This window comes from Hyperoodon ampullatus (assembly GCF_949752795.1).
Source record: "Hyperoodon ampullatus genome assembly, chromosome: 10".
NCBI lineage: Eukaryota > Metazoa > Chordata > Mammalia > Artiodactyla > Ziphiidae > Hyperoodon > Hyperoodon ampullatus.
Window position 1 is genome coordinate 54,065,009 of NC_136923.1, and position 22,816 is coordinate 54,087,824.

Below are 22,816 nucleotides of genomic sequence, written 5' to 3' on the forward strand. Positions count from 1 at the left end.
TTACAAAGATGATTTTAATGTTTTTAAGATTTTATTTATTTTTTATTTATTTTTGGCTGCGCTGGATCTTCATTGCTGCACGTGGGCTTTCTCTAGTTGCATCGAGCAGGGGCTAATCCTTGTTGCGGTACACAGGCTTCTCATTGCAGTGGCTTCTCTTGTTGCGGAGCATGGGCTCTAGGCATGAGGGCTTCAGTAGTTGTGGCTCGCAGGCTCCAGAGTGCAGGCTCAGTAGTTGTGGCACATGGGCTTAGTTGCTCCGCGGCATGTGGGATCTTCCTGGACCAGGGCTTGAACTCGTGTCGCCTGCATTGGCAGGTGTACTCCCAACTACTGTGCCACCAGGGAAGTCCACAAAGATGATTTTAAACATTCGTGCCTTTTATTCCTGTCAATTAATTCTTCATGATTTTATGACGTAGGCTGGTACATTAATTTGACATACCTTCAGAAAGAATTTGACTTGTTTCTAGGAACTAGTAAAGTCAGGATTAGAAAGTAACTCAGAATCCAGAAGCAGACTGAAACTGATCTGGTTGACTGTTTAAAATCAGGAGATAGAGTATATGTACATAAGGGAGGGTAAACCTGCACTGTTAACACTGGAAGCTTTGAATTTTATACATTTTGGGCCTATTCATCCATCAAGAGAAGGATGCTTGAAAGTGGATTTATCAGAACGTGAAGCAGCAAAATTAAGATACTGTTAAAAAAAAATCAAAATTTGTAGTGCTATTCACATTTTAGAACCTTTGACTATTATTTTCATACAGTTTGTAAAGAAACCACAATATTTGACCTACTAGGATAAATGGAACATGTACAAAATTTGAAAAAGAATTACCTTTTGCAATAACCTAGAGACAAGATTCATATCCTACAGGTGATGACACCTACCTGTATAAGTCAAATAGATGACACTAAGGAACACAGCACCTGCAGCTAGTGATACACCCAAAAAGAACAGGGTCTGGAACTCTTGTTTTGTTAATCGGTCTCTCAGATACTGCAAGAAAGCATAAGCTTGCAGCAATGCAAAGACACCTAATTAAAGAAAAGGTTCATATAAGTAATCAACAAAGCATTTTTACCAAGGACATTTACAAACGTTAATTTGGCAGACCTTCTTAGAATACCTTGTACCATACGTATCAAAGACTAGTCATCTGATCTGACATTTCCTTTGTCAAATGACAGTTAACCAATTAATACATCCAAAAAATTGTTACATAGTTTTTTCAAAATGATCAGACTCCCCATACACGGACCAGGCAAGAAAAATCTCATTCAGTAACAAGCCTATTCAGCACATTAAATTCCACCCTTTGTCCCACATTTTAGCAATATGTTTTCTAGGAAAAAAAATTTAAAAAATAAAGAAACATCATTAAAAAAATAATTCTCAGATTTACTGAAGGATACAAATGACCTGCATCAGGAGAATCCTGATATATGGTTACTGTTTATAGTTGGGTGGGGGGTGGAGATGGTTCAAGATTTTTACTGAGAATCTGATGATAAAAGCTATGGAACACCATCTCAGAAAGTTAAATATACTGATATTTATAAAATGCTATAAACAAAATAACTACCCACAGACTTCCTATGGATCATGCACCTTGTGTGGAGAATCTCTGATAAAGTTTTATTCACAGATCTCCCACTGTATCTTGTTATTTGTGACCGAGATTAATGATGGCAAAATGCTCTGCTTTAGGGAGAGGAATTATATGACCTTATAATCAATATGAAAGCCATTAATTCCAGTTAGTAGATATGGATAAAATATTTTAGTGAGATGTACGGAACATAAAAATGACATGTTCCATCTAAATTTGGTAAAATGAAAACTCAGTGATACAGTAACTCAGTGTACAAATACACTATTTAATTTATACAAAGCAAATGTTATTTAGTGTTTGCAAAAAAGGATGTTTTGCTTTTTCCAAACAGTCACAGCTGGCAAGATAGGAACTTTTAGGAATACAATATCAGAAAGTCTCCATAAACTCTATGATATTCATATTTTATAGTGGTGATGTTTTAGAACCAATATAATGAAAATTAAACACAACTACAAAACCCCCAAAGAACCCTTCATTCCACTGAAGATCAGCCAGTCATACCTTCACAGATTCTTTAGAAGAAAGAAAATAAATATTTTTCATACCTGCAGCTGCCATGTGTTCACTTGTTCTGATTGGCTGGAATCCCACAAAGGGTATCTGCATGGATAATATTAAGCCCACAATATAGAAAGTGCTATATGCTATGAAGACAAAATAGGAAACAAGGATAATTTACTACTACCAATAAGTACTTCAAACATAAATATATACACAACTCAGATATTTTTAGCAAAGTTTTAAATGAACTTATTTTAAGAATAGAATACTGAAGTGACTATTCTATTTGATACATATTTGATGGTTAATCATACACTATAAATTGTGAAATTCTTTCTGCTATTTTAAAAAATATTATTTTAAGGAGACCAGTGCTGTTTTACTCTCCTGAAAATGGAATCAAGTTTTTTTTCAATCTATCATTAATAATCAATGACATAACCCAAGAAGCTATGTAATATATAAGTAAACACCATTCCTATTGGCATTAACCCAAAGTATGCATGACCAAATGAATACTTATCATCATCATATATGAACAGCTGCTATTGTCTCAAAGGCTTTTAAGTATTCACACCCTATTTATAGTCTCCTAACACTTTTGTACAGTACTTAACCAGTTTAAAATAAAAAATCTTATGTCTATCCAGTTTTCTGTGATTAAAGAACAAAAGAACTAAGTACACAGAAGTCAAGCCATAAAACAGACTAGTTACTGAATTTATTAGGATCTAATAAAGGAAACTTATTTGCTCTTGGCACTGAATATACTATATAGTATTCTTGGCTTATATCAACCTAAGTGTATAGGTAAATTGGGGAGGGGCTACAATTTGTATAACAGACTTATTTTTGCATTTAGGTGTTCACAGATCACTACCAGACAAGCTGATTACAGTGAAAGTATTTGGAATCACTGCAATTAAAAATTATTTAGAAATGAAGTTAAAACTCATGTAAAATAAGTTAATGTGAAGATTATTCCATTTATAAAGCTTATTCCGTACTTTATGAAGTATAGTCAATATTTAGTTGTTGGCAAATAAAGTACTCTATTAGAAAAAAAAGACTGCAAGAGAACTGTTATAGCAGGCATATCTGTATGCTACACATTGTACAGCACAGCATATGCTTCTCTTCACTCAACTCAGCTGAGAAAGAATGCTTATTTGCTTTTAAAAGAAACCCATTTATAGAAGGTAAATTATGTGTTCATGGTTCAAATGTTAAGTTGCCTTCCAAGCTTCTGATGAGAGATGACTACAGTGTTAGAAAAAGGATAAGAAGCTTAAGTAAATGTAATAGGAAGGACCAATGTATAAAGTTTCTGATGACCTCAAGCTAATAGAGAACCAGTTGTCTAGAGGACGCTGCAGAAGTAACCCATCCAACAATGTACTTTCCAGACATATTAGTGTTGGAATACAATTACCCTCAATAAGACAGTTGAACACAAATGCAATAAAAGTTAAGTAAATATAAGTAAGAATTTCTATGTCACATATTTTTGAACTGTCAACCAATTTGGTTGATGGGTTATCTAATAACAGTATGTTTCTTTAACAAATCAGTCTGTGTAGACATCCAGACGAAGAGTCACAGAGGCAGAATTAGAAAAAAAATGGGAACAAGGTCATTGTGTGACCTTGAACAACTCCTTAAAAACAAACGTTTGTTTCCTCACAACAGAATGAGGAATTTGGACAAGACCTGTAGATCCCTCCCCTCCTCTGCCCCAATAATAATAAGCCAAGATTCTATGATCAACAGGCCTTTTAGACATCTAGGGCTGAGCAATTAAACCCTGGAGAAATATTGAACACACAAAGACACAATTAGAGGCGCTTCCCTGGTGGCACAGTGGTTAAGAATCTGCCTGCCAATGCAGGGGATACGGGTTCAAGCCCTGGTCTGGGAAGATCCCACATGCCGTGGATCAACTAAGGCCGTGAGCTACAACTACTGAACCTGTGCTCTAGAGCCAGCGAGCCAAACTACTGAGCCCGTGTGCCACAACTACTGAAGCCCACGTGCCTAGAGCCCGTGCTCCACGACAAGAGAAGCCACCACAATCAGAAGCCTGTGCACCACAACAAAGAGTAGACCCCGCTCTCCACAACTAGAGAAAGCTCGCGCGCAGCAACGAAGACCCAATGCAGCCAAAAATTAAAAAAAAAAAAAAGGGCACAATTAGAAAGGCCAAGCCTGAGAAAACCTTATGTCCTTTATGTGTAATTATAGTTAAGTCTACTTACATCCAAACACTACAATCACCTCTGAGGCTGGATTTCTCTTTCTTATAAACACAAATGAACACTGAATATTATATAACACTGCCACAGAATTTGGATTAGATATGACAAATGGCACACACTGAACAAAAAAGTAAAGTCTTTTTAAAAAAAATTGAGGTCAAATTCACATATAATCATTTTGAAGTGAACAATTCAGGGACATTTAGTATATTCTCAATGTTGTGCTACCACCAAACCTCTCTAGTCCCAAAACATTTTCATCATCCCAAAACAAAACCTCATACCCCATCCCCTCTATCCCAGGGCAAGGCAAACACAAATCTGCATCTGTTTCCACGGATTACTGGTTTGTTCTTTTTTGTTTGTTTGGTTTGTTCTTAATTGTAAAAGTAATGTATTGCTTAGGAAAAAAAAACCACAGTAAAAAGTGAAAGTCTCTAGCCCATTTACTTCCCTTTAAGTCACATTTTCCAGAAATAATCACTAGAAGGCATGGTCGGCACACATACACATGATGGGTATACACATCATACCGTCTCTTCAAATGGGACTACACTGTGCTTGGTTATGTAAAAATTTCAGCAATCACTTGCCTGGAAACTATCAATGAAGTTTCTTCTCAGGGATTTGCTCAAGTTCATTTCCAGGCATATCAAAAAGAGAAGACTAAACCGGGTAATATTCTCATTTCAGCGGTTTTATGCAACTTCACAGAGGCATTTATTGTCATCAGAGAAGAAGAAAACATTTTATAAAGAAGTAGGTGCACTAGGGCTTCCCTGGTGGCACAGTGGTTAAGAATCCACCTGCCAGTGCAGGGGACACGGGTTCGAGCCCTGGTCCAGGAAGATCCCACATGCCGCAGAGCAACTAAGCCCGTGCACCGCAACTACTGAGCCTGTGCTCTAGAGTCCGTGAGCCACAACTACTGAAGCCCACATGCCTAGAGCCCATGATCCGCAACAAGAGAAGCCACTGCAATGAGAAGCCTGCACACTGCAACAAAGAGTAGCCCCCGCTCGCCACAACTAAAGAAATCCTGCGCACAGCAACAAAGACCCAACGCAGCCAAAAATAAATAAATTAAAAAAAAAAAAAAAAGTAGGTGCACTAGAGTTCAAGTTAATAAAAAGATGGAGATGAGTTCAAGAAAAAGAAATTCAATCTCGGCAAACATAAAAAAGGCCAGGTGGGGGCCTCCCTGGTGGCGCAGTGGTTGAGAGTCCGCCTGCCGATGCAGGGGATACGGGTTCGTGCCCCGGTCTGGGAGGATCCCATATGCCGCGGAGCGGCTGGGCCCGTGAGCCATGGCTGCTGAGCCTGCGCATCCGGAGCCTGTGCTCCGCAACGGGAGAGGCCACAACAGTGAGAGGCCCGCGTACCACAAAAAAAAAAAAAAAAAAAAAAAAAAAAAAAAAAAAGGCCAGGTGGGACAGCCTCTTCAATAAGTGGTGCTGGGAAAACTGGACAGGGACATGTAAAAGTATGAGATTAGATCATTCCCTAACACCATACACAAAAATAAGCTCAAAATGGATTAAAGACCTAAATGTAAGGCCAGAAACTATCAAACTCTTAGAGGAAAACATAGGTAGAACACTCTATGACATAAATCACAGCAAGATCCTTTTGGACCCACCTCCTAGAGAAATGGAAATAAAAACAAAGATAAACAAATGGGACCTAATGAAACTTCAAAGCTTTTGCACAGCAAAGGAAACCATAAACAAGACCAAAAGACAACCCTCAGAATGGGAGAAAATAGTTGCAAATGAAGCAACTGACAAAGGATTAATCTCCAAAATTTATAAACAGCTCATGCAGCTCAATAGCAAAAAAACAAACAACCCAATCCAAAAATGGGCAGAAGACTTAAATAGGCATTTCTCCAAAGAAGATATACAGACTGCCAACAAACACATGAAAGAATGCTCAACATCATTAATCATTAGAGAAATGCAAATCAAAACTACAATGAGATATCATCTCACACCAGTCAGAATGGCCATCATCAAGAAATCTAGAAACAATAAATGCTGGAGAGGGTGTGGAGAAAAGGGAACACTCTTGCACTGCTGGTGGGAATGTGAATTGGTACAGCCACTATGGAGAACAGTATGGAGGTTCCTTAAAAAACTACAAATAGAACTACCATATGACCCAGCAATCCCACTACTAGGCATATACCCTGAGAAAACCATAATTCAAAAAGAGACATGTACCAAAATGTTCATTGCAGCTCTATTCACAATAGCCCGGAGCTGGAAACAACCTAAGTGTCCATCATCGGATGAATGGATAAAGAAGATGTGGCACATATATACAATGGAATATTACTCAGCCATAAAAAGAAACGAAACTGAGCTATTTGTAATGAGGTGGATAGACCTAGAGTCTGTCATACAGAGTGAAGTAAGTCAGAAAGAGAAAGACAAATACCGTATGCTAACACATATATATGGAATTTAAAAAAAAAAAAAAAAGTCATGAAGAACCTAGGGGTAAAACGGGAATAAAGACACAGACCTACTTGAGAATGGACTTGAGGATATGGGGAAGGGGAAGGGTAAGCTGTGACAAAGGGAAAGAGAGGCATGGACATATATACACTACCAAACGTAAGGTAGATAGATAGTGGGAAGCAGCCGCAGAGCACAGGGAGATCAGCTCGGTGCTTTGTGACTGCCTGGAGGGGTGGGATGGGGAGGGTGGGAGGGAGGGAGATGCATGAGGGAAGGGATGTGGGAACAGATGTATATGTATGACTGATTCACTTTGTTATAAAGCAGAAACTAATTAAAAAAAAAAAAAAAAAAGAAGAGAAAAAAAAAAAAAAAAAAGGCCAGGTGGGACTTTAATTTGTAAACATTACTTTGTAAATATAGGTTAATGTCAAATAAATCTGAACTAACAGAAACAGACAAGTTCTCAACAATATTTTACCTATAAATATTCCTCTATCCAAATTAACCTCACTTATACCTACTTACATACACCAATGATACAAAGCTGATAAATGTGCTATATGCAATAATCCAAAGATAACCATTTCCTTTTCAGAGAAGTGGCTTCATGTCTTCCCTATTTTTATCCTTTCTGGATCACTGATACTAAGATGTTTACATAGGGGGATATACGTTCTACTTCACAGCACTCTTTAACACACCAATATTTCCACTGTTAAAGAAATGACAAGCCCCAAATGGAGTCACCTGGGCTAAAATCAAAACTTAATTCATAACCTTAACTGCAGTCACAACCTTCCCCAGGAATGAAATCCTAACTGGTCAGTGTGGAATTTCCTGGTCAGCACCAATGAGGTAATGCTTTCTAAACCCCCCTTCACCAAAGAAAGGTGAGGTAATCTGACACATAGACCCTTCCCTCCCCAATAGGTAGGTTACCTAAGCCTGAAAGGCATTTGTTTGTGAATTTCCTTGTCTTGCCTATAAAAATCTTTCCCTTTCTGAGGCTCTTTGGAGCTTCTTTCTACTTGGCTAGATGTGATGCCGCTCAACTTATGAATCATTCATAAAGCCAATTCATAAAGCCAATTAAATACTTAAAATTTACTCAGTTGTTTTTTTAACACTATTAAATTCAGGACTGCTTGCCAATAATATAAAATGTCACAAGTTCATCTTGCTTTTAATACTGCCCTTCTTCTTGAACCTGTAAAATTAGATATACATCTCCATACCTCAATTTAAATCCCGTTTACAAACCCATGTTTTAAAACAAAGAAAATAAGAATTAGGTATACTTGAGTATTAAGAAACAGTGAAGTAACCTCCAATTCTTAAAAATAAACACAATCTCCACTGCAAAATGAAAACAAGTTTTTCTCCAGTCTTTATACCACAGCATCAAACAGTGTGTTTAAAAATTATCTCTTTAATTAATTCATTCAAATATTAAGTTTTTGTCTAACATGGTTCAAGACTTTCTAAAAATACAAAAAGAGTTAGATATCTAATTGGGAAAATCAGAGATGTACACAAATAACCACAACACAATGAAGCAAGTACATGTGACATTAGTGGAAAAACCCCTGGCTCTATAAACACTTAGAGGGAGAGAGCGCCTCTTCGTGACATGGGCATTGAAGAGGCAGTTGACAACACCTGTACCATTCTCTAATGTTCTCAAAAGACCTCAACAACACAAACACATGGCAATCATTCTCCACCAATTCTTCCTCCAGACTCTTTATGAAATTTGACCAAACTACTATCTACATCTATCACAACCTTCTATCCATCCATCTTAACCTACTTTTCTTACCCTTTAAACCAGATGAATAAAGCTTTCCATCAAACTGGTAAGCTCTAAGAAAACACACAAGACCAATTATGTAGTAAATCATTTATTACATCACGCCAATGTTTATCACACTGCCCTCCTGTGGAAGTTCAGTTACTGGCCTTCAATACTGCAGACCATACTCCCAATGTGTCAGAATTCCCCCCAAATTACCATTAGGAAGATATATACAAGGTCTGTTATTCTGTTTGGTTATTTTTAACCAAAGAAAATCTCTTTGGTTTGGGACAAATAGTAATCTTCTGAAACAGAACCTAAACATCTTTTCACTCTTAAAGTACTTTATTTTTTGGGGGTCTTCCCTGGTGGCGCAGAGGTTAAGAATCCGCCTGCCAATGCAGGGGGCATGGGTTCGAAGCCTGGTCCGGAAAGATCCCACATGCTGCGGAGCAACTAAGCCCGTGTGCCACAACTACTGAGCCTGTGCTCTAGAGCCTGCCAGCCACAACTACTGAGCCCGCACGCCACAACTACTGAAGACAGCACACCTAGAGCCCGTGCTCCACAACAAGAGAAGCCACTGCAATGAGAAGCCCACACACTGCAATGAAGAGTAGCCCCCGCTCGATGCAACTATGGAAAGCCTGTGCACATCAACAAAGACCCAACACAACCAAAAGTAAAAAAAGTTAAAAAAAATTTTTTTTAAAGTACTTTATTTTTTTTTAATCCAAGGGTATGGGGTGGGACCAGATTGATACAGAGAAGAAACAAACGACTGTCCTTGACTTAAGGTGTACAAATGAATTGTTCTATAAAATAAAAGGCACTGAAAGGCCTGATTCGAGTTCCAAAAGAATGTCAAGTTTTCAAGAAGCTCCTGCTGTTCCCCAAACTAACCTTTAAGTACCTTCTTAAACAACTTACGTTGACAGTACCCTTCATGCTTTTAAAGTACTGCTATACTTCCTTTTACTTAAATAAAGTTAGAAAAGGTTTTGTGAATATTATATTCCTGTTAACTTTGATCCACCATTAAATCACCTTACCATTTCTGAGATGCTTTATCTCCTGGGTGATAATGGAAAGGGCTAGCAAAATATTCCTTTGCCATCCCCTGTCTCTCTCAACCAAAACAGTACTAACCAAAACAAACATAGTGAGGAAATACTTTAAAATTCAACCAATTTTGCTTTATTATTAACAAATATGATTAAAGGCTTGTAAGACTGTTGGAAGCTTTTGACTAATAAAGATACTTTATTACGGCTTGATTCCTTGACTACTGTGAATGCCGGTAAATAAGCAGGGTGAAAAATGGTAAGAAACTTATATGAAATTAAAGCTCACAAGATTCCCCCCCCGCCCCCCAAAAACGAAAAATAAGAAAAACTCTCCACGGATTCTTCTCGACCAGCAGAGAGAAATACAATGACTAACTTAACAGATATACATAATGAGAAAAATAATTTTTTTTCCAGGATGCTGTTCATTGCAAACTATGTAGAGAATGAGTCTTGTAAACTATTATTTTATAAGCTCTCTTTGTAAAAGCAGCAAGAAGTGACTTGTTCAAAACACCTGACTGGAGAGACAATCACAACTTTTAAAAATAGCAAATATACTTCGTACTGATACCTAAAATGAAATCAAGGATAGTACAGCAGAAAAAACCCAAAGAAATACAATTTGAAAGTATAAGATGATGTTCCTTGGTAACTTCTAGAGCTAAATAGAAACAAGGAGGGCAGGGTGGAGAATTTGAACACCATGAAATTATCTAAGAGTTTGCTAATCTAACTTCATACACATCCATAACATCCCTAACCTATTTTATTTTTCTTCCCTCTGAAAAGCTCTTCTAATATTCTTATATTCTCAAGAGCCAACCAAAGCAGTGTTAACTGTATGCTTTTCTAAAGTGACCAGAGAAATCCTATTCATCAAATACAAGGTCTTTTCTCAACTCTCATCCTACTTGATCTTAGTGCTAACACTTAAGAGGACTTGGTCACTGTTCATGCTTTAAACTTTTGTGTAGAGAATACTCCCATTTGACCTCCTTAACAATGTATTTATCTGGCTACTTCTAACTCTTCCTTTAGTGCTTCCTCTTTCCGATTCAGGGGCATTTCACAAAAGTCTATCTCTCAATCTTCTCCCTAACTCTGTTTTCCTGACCATTACATTTTCAGGACCCCAATTTTTGAAATTAAACAAAGAAACTCTTAGTTCTTCCCCATAAGCATTTAACTTAAAATGTTTTTCCTGTATAGTTCCAAAGCAAAAAGCCGAGAGTTATTGTTTAATCTGTCATCTTCTTTTCTGGATTCCAATGATTGTTTACAGTGTTTTCAGGGTAAAGAGATTTATCATAGGGTGATGTATTTCCCCAGTAAGGTATTTATTTACATGGCAGGCACACAGTTACAGTGATTTTTTTGCATTACAGGCTACTGAGCCAAAATATCTAAGTTCAGGCTTCAGCTCCATTACTAGCTACATGATTTTGAGCAAATTATGTCTTCTCTTGTTTCTTCATCTGTAAAATGAGGACAGGAATAGTACCTATCCTCACAGTGTGGTTATGAAGACTAAATGAGTTAAATACATGTGAAGAATTTAGGACAGTTTGTGCTATATAAGAATAACTTGATACATACAGATGTACTATTTCAGTGGTGATTGTTATAAAGTATGCTGAAATGGCTATAAATATAATTAATATACTCTAACTTTTAAAAATGGATATAATTTGTACTAAAAAAACCCCTATCCTTTTAAAATGTACCATTGAGTGGTTTTTATTATATTCACAAAGCTGTGTAACTATCACCACTGTCTAATTCCAGAACATTTCCTCACCCCCAAAAGAAACCCCATACCCATTAGCAGTCACTCCTCTACCATCCAGACCCCTGGCAACCACTAAATCAACTTCCCATCTCTAATCTGCTTGCTGTCTTTATGGATTTGCCTGCACTGGACACTTCATACAAAAATAATCTTACAGTATATGGCCTTTAGTGTCTGGCTTATTTTACTTAGCACAATGTTTTCAAGGCTCATGATGTAGCATGTTATCAGTACTTTATTCCTTTTCGTTGCCAAATAATATTCCATTGCATGGATATACCACACTTTATCCATTGATCAGTTGATGGCCATTGGTTTGTCTTCACTTTTTGGCTATCACGAATAATCAATGCTGCTATGGAATGTTACAGTACAAGTTTTCGTGTAAATATATTTTTTCTTTTCTTTTCTTTTTTTTTAGTTATGGCCCACTGGCTTAGTTACTCCATGGCACGTGGGATCGAACCCGTGTCCCCTGCATCAGCAGGCAAATTCTTAACCACTGCGTCACCAGGGAAGTCCCAGAATCGCAGTCTCCCTTTTAATATAACTTAAGCCCAAAGAATCCACGGAAAATTGTTACAGAAAATAAGACAATAAAATATTGTAAGGACTATAACAGAAGCATATAGTACACAGTTCATATAGACACATCCTAAGCAGTTACAAAGTAAATATACATTTTCAATTCTCTTAGGTATACACCTAAGAGTGGAATTGTGGGTCACACGGTAACTCTATGATTAAATTTTTGAGAAATTGCCAAACTACTATGTTTTTTAATCAAGTAAATAAAGATTTATATCTTTTTGTTACTGTTTTCCAACATTATTATAATGGAATTATATTATTTTACTAACACACTGGTTTCAGATCATAACTTCTCTGTGATTAATTCAACCCATAAATGTTCTGTCTCTCTCATAGAAAATGAGCTCTAAGATTTGAGACATCATCTATTACTAAGCATCTTATTCAAAAGATATGTTTTAAAACCTGTAGAGCAAATTAAAATCGTGTAGAGAAAATACTTAGTCTCTACTATGGTCTGAATGTTTGTTTCTCCCCAGAATTCAATGTTGAAAACCTAATTCCCAAGGAAATGGTATTAGGAGGTAGCCTTTGGGAGGTGATTAGGTAATGAGAGCTCCAAGGGAGCAGCACCCTTTTAAAAGAGGCCCCAGAGAGCTTGCTCATTCCTTCTACCAGGTGGGGACAAAGAAGGTACCAGCTGTGGAACAGGAAAACAGTCCTCACAAGAAAGTGAACATTCTGGTGCCTTGATTTTGGATTTTCTAGCCTCCAAAACTGAGAAATAGATTTCTATTGTTTGTAAACTACTCAGTCTCTGGTATTTTGTTATAGCAGCTCGAATGAACTAAGACAGTCTGTTGTATATTATACAGAAAGAGCTTTCAAAAGTTTATTAAACTGTTAAGGATCCTTAATCTCTTACAGTGAGTAAGCTGAATTTGAATAATATGTATATGTGAATGACAGAAATGCCCCTTCCCCCAAATTAAAAAAAAAGGTTGACAACTATTAAATCTAGACTAATTTCGACAAAAACTCATTAAGGGAAAGTTGATAACAACACACTTAGTAAAAATGCCTGACCCTCCTTATTAATACGAAAAGCAAAATAACTCAAATTATTTTTACCTCCTCATGAATAATACTAACCTAACAGAAATGTCTGTTCAATGAAAAGAATGTATATGAAACACCTCTTAGAAGTTGACAGCTATCAGAAGTCAAATCACTTACCTATGTAGACTCTTTTGCTGTATCTCTGCATTAGTAACAACACAAATACATGCAGTGGAATAAGGTTGATAATAAACACATAACCACCCCAAGCAGAGACCTACGAGTAAAGAAATGCTAAGTTAAATAATTTATATATTTGCTTTTTAAAACAGATAAGTTTTGTGATGACATGTCATGACAATCTAAACATATAATAAGCAAATATAAACACTAGGATTTTTAGCAATTTTGAGATGCTTAAAAATGGATTTGTAACCTACAAATAACCTATTTTTCTTTATTTTTATTGATAAGTAAAACAACACAATACCATAAATCTAATACACTTTTATATATTCACTGCAGAAATGGTCAAATTAAATTAAACTTACAAGAACACTGAGAACAATATAATTTGTGAATTGGCAATAAAAAGACTGTCATAGAGATAAGACTTTTAGAATATAGATCATAAATTTTTTTTTTTTTTTTTTTTTTTTTTTTTTTTTTTTTTTTTTTTTTTTTTTTTTTTTGTGGTACGCGGGCCTCTCACCGTTGTGGCCTCTCCCGTTGCGGAGCACAGGCTCCGGACGCGCAGGCTCAGCAGCCATGGCTCACGGGCCCAGCCGCTCCGCGGCATATGGGATCCTCCCAGACCGGGGCACGAACCCGTATCCCCTGCATCGGCAGGCGGACTCTCAACCACTGCGCCACCAGGGAGGCCCGATCATAAATTTTTAAAAGAAAAAAAACCTTTTACTCCCTCCATTTTTGATGATAAATACATTGCAAGAAACTTCACTAAGAATAAGAACAATGGATGTTAGCATTAGTCAACAACTAAAAGGAATACTCAGATGATCTGGATGTGCTTTGTGATCCTCAAGACAAAAGGTGCTATACCTTGGGTATAAATTTCTTCCTACCAATGGATACAAATCAAGATCCCAGTTTAATGTTTAGCCTGTAGCACAAAATTAGAATAATTCTATTTACCAGACAATTGAGTATGTTATGTTCTGGTCTAAATCAATAAAGATTCTAAAGATTATGCTTATTCCAAACCAATAGAATTTATTAAGTACATTCAGTAATAGGCAATAAGGTCTGTCAAGATCAAAGTTCTTGCATGTTCTCTAATAATTAAAATCTTAAAAGAACCGTTTGTACCAACAGTCACCTTAGGAGACTATATGTTAACATACATGTTCTAACAATGTTGCCCTTGTCTAAAATGTATAAGAACAATTTATAAGAAACGGCCTTCAGTTTACAATTCATATAAGAACACCAGTTTACTGCTTCAGTCATATGCTATTTTTCACCAAAGTCAACATTACTCTGGTTGAGTTCCAGTTCTAACTGAAGGACTTCTGGTTATTTCCAAAATTTCAGTCTAAACTTGAAAGAGAATGGGTTTGCTATTTTTGAGTACAACTACACAGAATGTGCCCTAACCTTTAACCACTTTAAAAGGGGCACAGATAATATGGAAGCACAAATTCCATGACATTTGCTTAAGAAACAAAAAAAGTTACTTAAGATTATCATTAATTTTCAGCATAAGACTACTATATAGGCTGTGGTGTGGGAAAGAAAGGCAGGAGATTAAAGAGGTAATACTGAACCCCAATCTTAAGTAATCTGTTGAAAAAAATTATGTTAAGTAGTTTACAGGTTAACCTAGAGAATGTGACCATTATTTAGGAAAAGTTGTACATTTGAAAGAAAAGTTTTTGTTTCACTTGCTGCAAGTATTACGTTTGAGGGGTTGAGTATTAACCCTGCCCACTAAAGTAAAAGTCCATACCAGGCCCTGAAGGTGGGAGCAGGGAAGAGAGTGGTAGTAAGGAAAGAAAATACATTAAACAAAAGATCTTAAAGACTGAAGGAGAAACGAAGTGGAGAAGTAGCCCTGGCTGAGAAGGGAATGATGAAGAGGAGGCACTGATCCGGCTGCCAAAGACTTGTTTGCCCTCATGTAGTTTCAAACATGAAATCTTACCATATAGAAATATGACAAGCAGCAGCACATCGTCCAAAAAACTGACCCAGTTTTAACAGATTTTACCTAAAAAACAAACAAGCAACTGATATAATAAAGTTTATAAATGTTCCTGCTGAATAAAAAAAGGTTAAATGTTTAGTAAACTTGTATTACAAAAAGCAAAGATTATTTTTTAAAAAGAGTAATGAGGTTATACAGATACTTGGATCCACTTAATATATATTACATGTATAACACTGGACAGTAGTCAGACATTTTAGGAATAGCTTTGATTTTTTTTTTTTTTTAGTTATATAGCTTTTAGTAAAAAGAATCATCTTAAAAGGAACAACTTCTATTTTTCCATGTTATATTTTTTATCTTAAGATGATTAATATCAACAAATTAAGATTTTTAACTAAAGAACAAATTTGTTCAGTAAGTCTACATTTTTATATGGTAGGTTTGCTTAGACATAACACCTTAATCTGTAGTTTTTCTTCATCTGAATGTGATCATCTATATCTCACATATAATTATGAGCATCCATTTTTGAAAACTTATCATTACCTAGAAATTTTCAGATACCACAATCATATCTTCAATAAATTTATATTCTTAAAATTTCTAGAAGGCCTAATGATATGTCAGTAAAATTCTCAATTACTCTCAACTGGAAAGACAACGTGCAATAAATGTTCAGAAAGTTGACAAATCTCTATTGTCTTAAAAAAACTAATCAAAGAGTTTACATGCTCATTTGAAAAATCAAAATATATTAGCACCTTCAGAAAACAAAATTTAAAATTCTAGAAACACAAGCTCCAAATACTTATGCCAAGAGCAAAGGGTCATCTTTAAGATGAATTGAGTAAGAAATGATAGATGTAAGTCCCATTATAGGTAATTCTGTATTAAACATTATAGGTATTCTGTATTAAAAGAGTTATCTCCATGTTCAAATTTAACAGTATGCTTTCTATAGAGCTTATTTCAAGGAATTCTTTATTTTCAAAATGGGCTTCTATTTCTGTTAGTATATTAAAACAAACTACAAGTGACATCCAATCTGTGGGGAAATTGTAAAACAAACAAACAAACAAACAAAAAAGGAAGGGAGGGAGAGAGGAAGAAAAGAGAAAACACTCGCTTTGAATTCAATGTTACAGTGCACATGTGTGACAAAATACACTCCAATCCCCTCCCCAAACCATGCCAACTTTGAAAAGGTTTACCTTTGAACAGGGTCAAATAACAAGGTGGGTCCTATTCTAAGATGTGAATAGGGGAGGGAGTGTATTAAAATATTGAAAAATTTAAAAGTGAGAAAATTACAACCCTGGAATTTGTGTTATAACTTTATTCATAAACTAAAAGCCACTAAATTATATACTTTAAAAGGGTAAATTTTATGGTATGCAAATATTTCTCAAAAAAAGTCTGTGCAGTGCAGCTAAAACAGCGCTTACAGGGAAACTTATACCTTTAAGTGCTTATATTAGAAGAGATGATCTCAAATGACTAATTTATAAACTAGAAAAATTAAAGCCAAAACTGAGAAATAAAATAATGAAAAGAGATAACCATGTTCATGTATCAGACTTCATATTGTTAAGATAACAATTCTCCCCAAACTATGTATAGATTTAATGTACTCCCAATAAAAGTAGAAATCCCAGCTCATTGGGGTAGATGTTGATAAGCCAATTTAAAATTTATATGAAGCAAAGGACTAGGAACAACCAAAATAATTATGAAAAAGAGGAACAAAGTTAAATCACTCACGCTACCTGATTTCAAGACAGCATGGTGTAGGATAGATATATAGAGATCTCAATAAAACAGAAGAATCCCAAAACAGACTGACGTCTATACAGTCAACCTATTCTTACAAGGCTATCAAGGTGAGTAATTCAGTGGAGAAAGGAGTCTTTTCAACAATGATGTTTGAATGACGGGATATCAATATCCCCCCCAAAGAGAACCTCAGCCCTTTTCTTGCACCACAGACCACAATCAACTTGAAACAGATAACAGATCTTAATGTAAAACCTAAAACTACTGAGTTTCTAGAAATAAAAACATGAGAAAATGTTTGTAACTTTGGGGTAGGCTAAGATTTCTTAGATGACACACCAAAAGCAAGATCCATAAAAGAGAAAATGGTAAAGTGGACTTGATCAAAATTAAAAATTTCTACTTAGAAAGATATGTTAAAAAAATTAAGACAAGCCACATACTGGGAGAAACTGTTTGCAAAACACACATCTATCTGATAAAGGACTTATTTCCAGAATATATAAAGAACTCTTACAACTCAGTAATAAAAAGCCGAGCAGCCCAACCAAAACATAGGCAAAAGATATGAACAGACATTTCACCAAAGAAGAAAAGGAATGGGAAATAAGTACATGAAAAGGAATGGGAAATAAGTACATGAAAAGATAATATTAGTCATTGGGGAAAAGCAAGTTAAAACCATGAGATACCACTACAAAACTGTTAAATCTGAACAAACTATGTGCTGGTGATGCAAACAAAATAAATGCAACTCTTCATACTCTGATGAAGGGAATGCGAAATGATAGTCACTTGCAAAAACCATTTGGCAGCTTTTTATAAAATTAAACATGTAGTTATTTTACAAACCAGCAATCCCACACCTAGGCATTTATTCAAGAGAAATACTAATTTATGTCCATATGAAGAACTGTATGCAAATATTTATAGCCTCTTTATTCATAATTACCAAAAGCTGGAAAACAAAATAAATTATAGCACATCCATACAACAGAATACTACTCAGCAATAAAATGTAACAAGCTACTAAAACATGCAACAACATAGATGACTCTCAGAAGTATTATGCTACATGAAGTAAGTCAGACACAAAGGGCCACCCTATACTATCTGCTTCTATAACATGGCATTCTGGAAAAGAAACTCCCAGAGACATACAGACAGAAATCAGATCTGTGGTTGCAAGTAATACAGGTTAAGGAGAGGATTGATTACAAAGGCACAGGAGGAAACTTAAAAAAAAAAACAAAACCCACAACTATAGGAGGCAATATGGTAATAAGCATTGTTCTAAGTACTATTCTATCTCCATTAGCTCTGTTTTTGGTGACAGTAACAATAGAAGTAATAACAAACATGTACTCATCACTTTCTGTGTTCCTACAATGTTCTATACCTTTACATGCATTAACTTATTTAAACCATATGAGGTAGGTACTATTATTACTTCCATTTTATAGTTGATGAAATAGATATTCGGGAGTTTAAACAACTCTGAGTGATAGAACTGGAATTCAAACAAACAGGAAGAAGATCCAAGAAAAACAAAACTGAAACAAACTAATATTTGAAACTATAATCAAAGACAACTTTCCAGAAATAAAAATTATCAATATACATGTTGAAAGGGGTCACCATTACCAGAAGTGTCAACTTTGGGACATATCCTAAGAAATTTATTAGACTTCAACGCTATAGAGAAAAAACTAATTATTACTTCAGGGAAAAAAGATCATGTTTGTTATGAAACACATAAAATTAGGTTTTTGACAATAACAAGCAGAATGATAATAGTACAACAATTCCAAGAAATTCAAGTAAAGAACAAATGACCTAGACCTTTCTATCTAGCCAAACTCTCATAAATGACACTATAAAAAAACAGATTTAAACATGCAAGGACTTCAGGAATATGATACTCAAGGGCCTTCCCTGAGGAGTCCAATTAGAGGAATACCTTCATCCAACTGAGAGATATCGTGTATAAAAAATGTATAAATAACATTAATATACAAAATACTATGTACTAGTATATAGTATAAAATATATTACATGCTTAATAACATGTATTACATGTTAATATATAACAAAAGCCATATATGAAAAACCCACAGCACACATATTCAATGGTGAAAGACTGAAGTTTCTCCTCTATGATCAGGAACAAGACAAGGATGCCTACTTTCACCACCTCTATTCAACATAGTACTTGAAGTTCTAGCCAGAGCAATTAAGCAAGAAAAACAAATAAAAGGCATCCAAATTGCAAAGGAAGAAGTAACATCACCCCTGTTCGCAAATATGATCTCATAGGGAGAAAACACTAGATTCCACATACACAAAAACTGTTAGAGCTAATAAATGAACTCAGCAAAATAGCAAGATAGAAAGTCAACACACAAAAATCAGTTGCACTTCTATACTCTAACAATGAACAATGCAAAAAGGAAATTACAAAAAAATTTCCAATAGCATCAAAAAGAATAAAATACAAGTTAACGAATGAAGTAAAAGACTTGTATGATGAAAACTATAAAACATTGTTTGAAGAAAACATAAATAAATGGAAACATCTCATGGTCACTCATGGACTGGAGGATGACAATACTACCCAAAGTGATCTACAGAGTCAATGCAATCCAATGATTTTTTTTCTTTGCAGAAGTAAAAAACCCACCCTAAAATTCATATGGAATCTCAAGGGACCCCTAATAGCCAAAAGAATCCCAAAAGAACAACAAAGACAGAGGACAAACACTTCTTGATTTTAAAACTTACTACAAAGCTAAAGTAATCAAACACTGTGGTGCTGGCATAAAGACATACATATAATACATACAGACCAATGGAACAAAATAAAGAACCTAGAAATAAACCTTTGCATATATGGTCAAATGATTTTCAGTAAGGGTGCCAAGTCCTCTCAATGGGGAAAGGACAGTCCCTTCAGCAAACAGTGCTGGGGAAACTATATATCAATGTGCAAAATAATGAAGTTGGACCCTTACCTAACAGCGTATACAAAAACTAACTCAAATGTTAGACCTAAAACTATAAAACTCTTAGAAGAAAACACAGGGCAAAAGCTTCATGCCATTAGATTTGGCAATGATCTCTTGGATATGACACCAAAGGCACAGCAATAAAAGAAGAAACAGACAAACTGGACTTCATGAAAAATTAAAAATTTTGTGACTCAAAGACAATATTAAGAGAGTGAAAAAGACAATCCATAGAATGGGAGAAAACATTTGCAAATCATGTATCTTATAAAGGATTACTATTAAGAATATACTGAGAACTCCTAAAACTCATCAACCAAAAACCAAAAAATCCAATTCAAAACTGGGCAAGGGACTTCAGTACACATTTCTCCAAAGATATACAAATGGCCATTAACCACATGAAAAGATGCTCCACCTCACTGATCACTAGAGAAATGCAAATCAAAACTACAATGAGCTATCACCTCAAACCTGTTAAGACGGCTTACTATCCAAAACAAACAAACAAACAAACAAACGTGTTGATGTGGATGTGAAGAAATTAGAACCCTTGTGTACTGCTAATAGGAATGTAAAATAGTACAGCTGCTACAGAAAACAATATGGTGGTTCCTCAAAAAATTGAAAATAGAATGACCACATGATCTGGCAATTTCACTCCTGGGTATATACCCCATAGCAACATACTCATAACAGCTAAAGCATGGAAGCAACCAAAGTGTCCATCAACAAATGAATGGGTAAACAAAAGGTGGTATATAAATACAATGGAACATTATTTCAGCCTTAATAAAGGAAGGAAATTCTGACATATGCCACAGCATGGATGAACCTTGAGGACATTACTCTAAGTGAAATAAGCCAGTCACAAAAAGACAAAAACTGTATGATTCCACTTACATGAAGTACTTAGAGCTGTCAAAATCATAGAGACAGAAAGTAGAATGGTGGTTGTCAGGGGCTGGGGAAAGTTAAAATGGGGGGGGGTTATTGTTTAATGGATATAGTTTCAAGTTTTACTAGATGAAAAACTATGGCGATGGATGGTGGTGGTGATTGCACAACATGATGATCTATTTAACACCATTGGACTCTACACTTACAAATAGTAAATGGTAAATTTTATGTTACTTGTATTTTACCACAATTAAAAAAACACACAAAAAAACAAAAGCAACAACCATGAGATACCACTTCATACCAACAGGCAAGTAAAACAAAAAAACTAGAAAAAAAAAAAAGTATTGGCAAGGATTAGGAGAAATTAAAACCCTCATACATTGCCAGTGGAAATGTAAAATGGGGAAACCGCTGTGGGAAACAGTCTGGCAGTTCCCCAAAAAGTTAATCACAAAGTTATCATGTCAACCAATAATTCCACTCTTAGGTATATATGGAAGAGAAATGAAAATATATGTCCACATAAAAACTTGTACACAAATGTCATTAGCAGCATTATTCATAATAGTCAATATCATCAACTAATGGTAGATTTAAAAAATGTGGTATTATCCATACAATGGAATATTCAACCATAAAAAGGAAGTACTGATATATGTCAAAAATATGAATGATTATGCTAAGGAAATGAAACCATACATAAAAGGTCACTTTTTTTTGGCAATACACGGGCCTCTCACTGTTGTGGCCTCTCCCGTTGCGGAGCACAGGCTCCGGACATGCAGGCTCAGCGGCCACGGCTCACGGGCCTAGCTGCTCTGCGGCATGTGGGATCTTCCCGGACCGGGGCACGAACCCATGTCCCCTGCATTGGCAGGCAGACTCTCAACCACTGTGCCACCAGGGAAGCCCGGTCACATTTTTTTAATGTGGGTTTTATTTACATGAAATGTCCAGAATAGGTAAGCCTTCAAACAGAAATTAAATTAATGGAGGAAAGGCGGAATTGGGAGGTACAAGGTTTCTTTAGGGGGTGATAAAATGTTCTGTAGGTACACAGAGGATACTAAAAACCACTGGACTGTACGCTTTAAAATGGTTGAAATAGTGAATTTATGTTATATGAATTTTGTCTCAATTTCTTAAAGTGAAATTTTTAAAAATGTTGAAAGGTAATTAACATGCCAGTTAAGGCACTCCTGCAATGATTCAGACTCATGCTATGTTAAAAGACTATAAAGAATAAAAAATATATATAAACAATACCACTTCTGCATTTCATAAAAGCATACAAAATTTTAAAAATGACAAAATGCAAATGTAGTAACACCTGGGTGATGGCTTCTTTACATTAGTTTTCTGTGTTTCTAAATTTCCAACATACAGAATATATTATTTTAAAATTTTATTACAAAATGTTTCAAACATATAGAAGAGTAGAGAATAATAGCCATCCAGACTTCCAAATGCAAATACATCATATATTTGCTTTGGATGATTTTATTTAAAAAAAAATTTTTTTTTTTTACTAACATAGTTGAATCTCCCTTCATACCTTCTTCCTCAATATCACCCACCCATACTCAGGAGTAACCACTATCAAAGCTGGTATATATATGGATAAATGCCATATTTTTATACTTTCATTATAAATAGGTATAAACAAACAGTACACAATATGGTTTGTACTATTTAGAATTACTGTATGTATTCTACCTCAACTTATTTTTCCATTTGGCATTATACTGTCAAGCTCCATCCATTCATATGTATTGTCAAGATATATACTTAATATGTAATTTAAATACTAAGTATTAGTTAAAAGACCTCAAAAGGATGTTCCAGATTTTAAGGTTTTTTCTCAGTTGTTTTTAA

The 22,816-nt window shown here is 35.4% G+C and overlaps 1 protein-coding gene across 1 annotated transcript in view; it reads right to left on the reverse strand.

Moving 5' to 3' along the window:
* Nucleotides 1-22,816, reverse strand: part of STT3B (STT3 oligosaccharyltransferase complex catalytic subunit B) — a gene marked incomplete at its 5' end in the record, with an annotated part of 101,191 nt that overhangs the window by 16,160 nt on the left and 62,215 nt on the right. The window contains 4 exons of the mRNA XM_079712297.1: nt 898-1,044; nt 2,171-2,269; nt 13,268-13,367; nt 15,255-15,320. Of these exons, the coding sequence (XP_079568423.1) occupies nt 898-1,044; nt 2,171-2,269; nt 13,268-13,367; nt 15,255-15,320 (412 nt within the window). The remainder of the gene's footprint in view (nt 1-897; nt 1,045-2,170; nt 2,270-13,267; nt 13,368-15,254; nt 15,321-22,816) is intronic.